Consider the following 6,293-nt stretch of genomic DNA (forward strand, 5'->3'; position numbering starts at 1 on the left):
CTGTCTCTTTTGCCCTGCCCTTTCCCTCCCCTACCTCCCTCACTTTCCCTCTCTACTCCCTCTCCCTCTCCTGCCTTTCTTTCCCACTCCCTTTTATTTCCTCTGCTTTTATCAGACCCCCTTCTCTCTCTCTCTCTCTCTCTCTCTCTCTCTCTCTCTCTCTCTCTCTCTCTCTCTCTCTCTCTCTCTCTCGCTCTCTCTCTCTCTCTCTCTCTCTCTCTCTCTCTCTCTCTCTCTCTGCAGACTGTGCTCTGGGGCCGGATGAAGAGCAGCCTCTGGGAGTGCAAATGGGCTATTCAGTTTCGGCTTGATGACGCCACTTAGCCATTAACTATCTCTAGCAAATTTATAACCCAAAGCCAGTCCCCACCTCCTCACCATTCACATCCTACATCCCCTCCCGATCACTCACCCTCTCGCTCCCTCACACACACACACACACACACAGACACACACACACACACACACTCACACACACATAAGCACATCCCACACTCACTGGCAGACTTTAAACAGACCTTTAAGAATAAGAATATATACACAAGCAGCTGAACAGAGAGAGGAACAGAGAGATAGCATCCAGCCTTTAAACTATTTTTGAGGGAAAACATCAGTGTTGTTTACCAACAAAGGGACTATTTCTTTCAGGATTTGGAGGAAAAAAGTACCAGGATTTTGTTAAGATTTTTCTTTTTTTTGTGGTTGTTTTTGAGATGTTTGCAGAAGATTCTGGGTTTGTATTGATTGGACTGTCTGGGTGCTTTGAAAAGGATAAGAACATTCAAGGTTGACTAGGGGGATTTCTCTGTCTGCTAAGTGAACTCTCGCCAGTATGGATCTACATTGTTACAGAGGTAAGGGACCTGCATTGTCAGAACAGGCACCCCAGCACTATGGGCATCTTAACTGTGCTGGGGGAGCACAGCAATACAAAAAAAGTTAGTAAAACTAGGCAAATAGTCTGTACCATTACAATGGGAAGATACATGATGGAAACAGCTACAGTACAGAAATCTTTGGAAAGTGCAAGCAGTTAAAGATATACATATATAATATATATTTTACAGTATGGTAAATGTTCATTAGCTTTGCAACATGCATAGAACTATGTAATTTATAAAGTATGCCTACGTACCCCCCTGGTTTATTCAGAATTATATCAGAAAAGTAATTTAAATTTTTTTGATTTATTAAAAGTACATAATAATAATAATAATAATAATAATAATAATAATAATAATAATAATAATAATAATAAAATTACTTGAAACAGAAAAGTGTTTAAAAAATATCATCTGGCAGAGAAACAGATATCAATATATATATGAAAGAAACATAATTTTACTATATGAATATGTACGAACTTAATAATATTACATTTAAAAGTATGTAAAATATTAAGGGTGTGATTCCCCCCCCCCCCCCCTTTCAGGCTGATTAGAATGAACTTCAATGTAGCTCAAAGATTGTACATGTGCAAAGTGACTTTTAAAGCTGCAACCCTATTATCAGTGTGTATAGGGAATGTGTCCGCCACCCTCCTTCTGCTTTAAAGCTTGAGTGATTCAGGGAGCCTGCCATTTCCCTGGGATGGCTGTTGCTTTCTCCCCCAGTGCTGCTTTGTTAATGTGGCTCACACTTGGACTTTTTCTCCCTTGTCTGCAATATCTATTTCAGTGCATCCTGGGGGATCGGATTCAGCACATCCGGAATCTCAAACAATTTATTGTCATTCAATCCCCCTTTTTACCAGCAGGGCCGGGAGCAGGTCCCTGGGTCCCTGTGTCTGATAGGTTAGTGTCTCGTCCTTCCACCAGAAAAGTGGAGAAATAAACATAGCAGCCAGCAAAACTCCCTGCTGACATTAACTAACTCACAGCTGTGTCTAAAACACCTCTTAAATGACACTGAGTAACCACAGTGGGGAAATATCAATTCTGTGACACTGGTTTTTTTTTTTTTATTTAGATAAACTGACAGCAAGTTAGTCCTTTCAGAAATTGCCATTGTAGCGGCTTTACTATTGATGCAAATACAAAAAAATATATATATATAAAATATTTACTTGAGAAGGAAACCACCTATTAATGTTGTACAATTAATAAAACTTAATTAAAAGCAATCAATTATTTATTATTTTGCAACTATAAAGCATCTTTTTCTTATTTTGGAATTAGAATCAGAAATTATACTGAGACCACGCAACTCGTTGCACTTGTGATCTGAGCCATTATCAAACCCAGGACTTCATGGAGAAAGGCACGTTCCTCTCTGAAACGTCTGGGTGCTTGTATCTCAGCATCAGTACTCTAATACTTTCGAGTAGCATTTTGATTTTTCACAAAGCCTCTTAAGAGCTTCTACTGCAACAAACACAAAAGGACATCAATTAAAATAACCAGATGAGCATGTTTAACTTACGGTAGAAAAAACAAACACAGCCACCAGCCCTATACATAAATTAAATATAAAACATGGACTGAATAGTATTGATTAAACATTAAAAAGAACACTGAGAGTATAGCCTGGAAAACATATTAATAACTAAAAAGGTTGTTGGCATCCTGTCTGAGTCTATTCAGGCTATGCAATACCCTACATTAAATCATCCTGTTTAATGACATATTCCAAAAATTCAAGAAAAGAATGACTTGTTTGGCATAGACAAAGCAGGGTGTTGATTCAGACAGTGATCCATGTCCTGGATTAGTCGCTCCAGCATTCTTGCATGCAAAAAATATATGGACAGTGTATTTGGGTGAAGGGATTACCTGGTCATATTCCATTTTCCAACAATAACAAAGTAATGTTTGTTTTATTTATTTTTTCGCAATGCTTGGTTTTATGTTTCACAAGCCAAAAAGACGCTCTGGTTGTTATGAATAATGCGCTGTACACATCCTGTAACCTAAACAGATACAATTACAGAGCCAAGGATTTCTACAAGGTAATTACTCAAGCAAATCCCTAGTAAATGATCTAGGTTCTCTATTGCGGACATTTTCAGTTCTCAGCTCACAGATATGTTGTTTTCCCATAGAACAGAATGTAAAAGCCACATTGCCTAGCCAGGTTTGAAGTATGTAAATATTTCAACTTTTGCAGAACTTCATTTTTAAAATTTTTTTTTTATACACTGACAACAGAAATACCGTTGTAATGTTCTGCACGTTTCCTGTAGTCTTCCTTAGCTGCAAGGGCTTTTGTTTATTGAAATACCACTGAAGTACATTTAGAAACAGGATGAACATATTGTGGTTATTTAGTGCTTGGTCTCTGCTTCACTCTGCAGGATTTGGAGGCTCAGTTTTCAGTCACCCCAGTGTTAATGGAGACTAGGGCACCGGTTTTATTTAAGAGAATGACGCTAGATCATAATAACCCAGGAATTTTGTATTGCCCATATCAACCTCTCTTCAAAGCAAGCACTATAGAATATTAAGCTGCTTGCTTACAACGCAGAATAGAGATAGCTATCAACTAAGGCGAGATGTTTCATTACCATGTGACATGTGCAATCCGCCTAAACGAGACATTGGATTCAACTGACAATACTTCTTACTCTTTACTCACTGGCTAGGGCTGAGCCTGAACATGATTTTTTAATAAGGATTCATATCAAAATGTATTTGCTTAGCAAACCAGCACATGATTTGGATTTCTTTGCATAAAACATCACATCAAGGGCATTCATGGTAGCAATGTTAGCAGCGAAGAATCACTATAGCGAGCAAAGTGACCACTGGGCAGAGAGATTGGACTGGGCTGCAGCAGTACTATGACAAGCCTTTTTTTTTTTATAATGGCCGAGTACCAGTAATAATAATTGAAGTTCCACATACATACAAGACTGGAACAACATCAGATAAAATGTACATGCAGTTGCATTTGGGTAACATCAATTCAGACCTACCATAAACACCTCTGGTATAAAAATTAAAAGAAGCAATTTGTAAATCAAAGTGCAGATGTATATAAATATTATGGATAAAAATGTCAAGTCCTGTTTTTGCCCTTTTGTGTGTTGGTGGACAGGGAACAGAGCCCAGTATGCTGTAGCAGGATCATTTGGATTTGCTTCAGACAAGATGCAAAACCCAGATCATGTCTGCTATACAGATGTTCAAGATCCCACAGTGCTTGATGAACAAGGGCCAGGGTAATTGACCCAAGTGCCTTAGCCAAATTCTCCCTAGGTAAAGCATCATTTCCCCACCAAAAAAAACAAAACAAAAAAAAAAATATGCATGCTCTAGCAATCACCCTGCATACATTCCTACACTCCCCTGTCTTAACTGGGAAACAAGGCTTCTGGAAAGGAAACGTCCTCGGCATTAGGGAATGAAACAAAGTAGTGAATTAAAAAAACATGTGTAAAGCCAAGATTCTTATTTCTGGGAGTTGATTTCTCATGGTTCTTCATTAATGTTCGTTATTCCTAAACAACTTGGAAGTGCTGCTTCAAACAACTTATAGATGTAGGTTTGGACTTGCTGTGGCTACCTGTGTTTTACTTCCAAGCGATCAGTTCAAACAGCTCATATGTTTCCTGTTCATGATTGTTTTCCAGGTTGTCTGCTATTTTTACTTCTCACCATGCACAATCAAGTTGCTTCCATATGGAGTGTGAAAACTTGGCTGTACAACTTGGATGAATCTCTAAAAAATGTTATCTGTTCTATTGAATGGCTGCTTGTATTTTAGACAAAGGTGGTGCCTAGTGTTTGACCATTCCTCACTCTTTCTCTGTCTAGGTTTCTCAGATGTACCCTGATACCAGATCCTGAGTGACCAGCACAGCTCAAGGAAACTCAACAGCTGACTGATGATGGAGCCAGACCTGGTAGACCTGCAGCAGGTGCAGGTTCTTTCCATCGACCAGATCCGCTCCATCAGGGCCCATAATAACTATGTGGACCGGCCCATAACATCCACTACCCAGTCCAACCCGTCCATCTCTCAGCAGCATCAGAAAATTGAGTGGACCCAGGAACGGCAAGATCTCCACCGTAGCCAAAGCCATCACCACCATCCTCATCACAGCCACCAAACCCCATCCAGCACAGTTAGTTCAGTTTCCTGGAGCAGCACAGCGTCCGAACAGAGATTGCTGGCTGGCCTTACCCCTTCTCATTCTGGCCCTGTCATTATCCGGATTCAGCCCAAGGGTGAAATAAAGCCAGAAGATCTGGTGAAAGGTGTGGTGGACAGTCCAGACCTTAGCCGGCACCTCTTTATCTGTGAGCTCTGTGGGAAATGCAAGTGTGAGGAGTGCAGCACCCCTAGAACCCTTCCATCCTGCTGGCTCTGTGGACAAAGGTGTCTCTGCTCCCTGGAGAATGCTGTGGAGTATGGCACCTGTCTCTGCTGCGTTAAGGGAATCTTCTACCACTGTTCCAGCGACGATGAAGACAACTGTGCCGACCAGCCCTGTTCTTGCAGCCAGGGCCAGGCTTGCTCCCGTTGGACAACCATGGGCCTCCTCTCTGTCTTTTTGCCCTGTCTTTGCTGTTACCTCCCTGCTAAGGGCTGCCTCAAGCTCTGCCAAAGAAGCTACGACCGGGCTAAGAGGCCTGGCTGCCGCTGCAGCAACACCAACACGGTTTGTCGGAAGATCTCCTCCTCCTCAGGCCCAACACCCTTCCCAAAAACTCTGCAGAAGCCTGTATGACCTCCAAATGTGGCACTGAAAGACAAAGGATTCCCAAACCATAGGGTCATATTAGTCTAACCAAACAAAAACTTTAAAACAATAATATAAAAAAACAGACCGGTAACTTATAAAAATACCGTATAACGTTGCCTTTTTTGGGGGGGGGGGGGGGGGGGGAATTTGCACGTTATATAATTACAAGGAAAAAAAACCCAAAGGATATCTGCTTGTAGCATACAGGGTATGTATACAGATAACTTTGAGTAGCAGTGTGGTTGGAAGAATGAAGATCTCATGAGCTCAGGTCATACTGGATGTTGGTGCCTCCAGACACAGTGGGGTGGGTGTTCATTTGTCCATATGGAGTTTAGATGGACTATAGAAACATTCCCTGGATTGAGAATGAACTCAACAAACATTTGTAATAAAGAACTAAAGGGACAACCAAAGCCAACTCAAATTTGGATTAATTATTATGCATTGCAACAATGTGGGACTCTTGAAGAGCCATCTGCCAGAGGTTCTTAGAATGAGAGTGTTAAGAAGGATGAATGGTCATTTAGCAGCTTCTGTTGGGGATCTCTGATCTGTTCCCTATGGAAGTTAGATCTTACAGACGCCTTTTCAGAACCACTGTTAC

At 40.9% G+C, this 6,293-nt stretch overlaps 1 protein-coding gene across 1 annotated transcript; it reads left to right on the plus strand.

The window, feature by feature from the left end:
* The first annotated feature begins 271 nt into the window (after positions 1-271).
* On the plus strand, positions 272-5,815 carry LOC117411932 (protein sprouty homolog 3-like). The gene is made up of 2 exons (XM_034019801.3): positions 272-854; positions 4,755-5,815. Exon 2 carries the CDS (start codon positions 4,826-4,828, stop codon positions 5,669-5,671), a length of 846 nt encoding a protein of 281 aa, XP_033875692.1. The 5' UTR covers positions 272-854; positions 4,755-4,825; the 3' UTR covers positions 5,672-5,815.
* The last annotated feature ends 478 nt before the right edge of the window (positions 5,816-6,293 follow it).

Source organism: Acipenser ruthenus, chromosome 16 (genome assembly GCF_902713425.1).
Source record: "Acipenser ruthenus chromosome 16, fAciRut3.2 maternal haplotype, whole genome shotgun sequence".
Lineage (NCBI taxonomy): Eukaryota > Metazoa > Chordata > Actinopteri > Acipenseriformes > Acipenseridae > Acipenser > Acipenser ruthenus.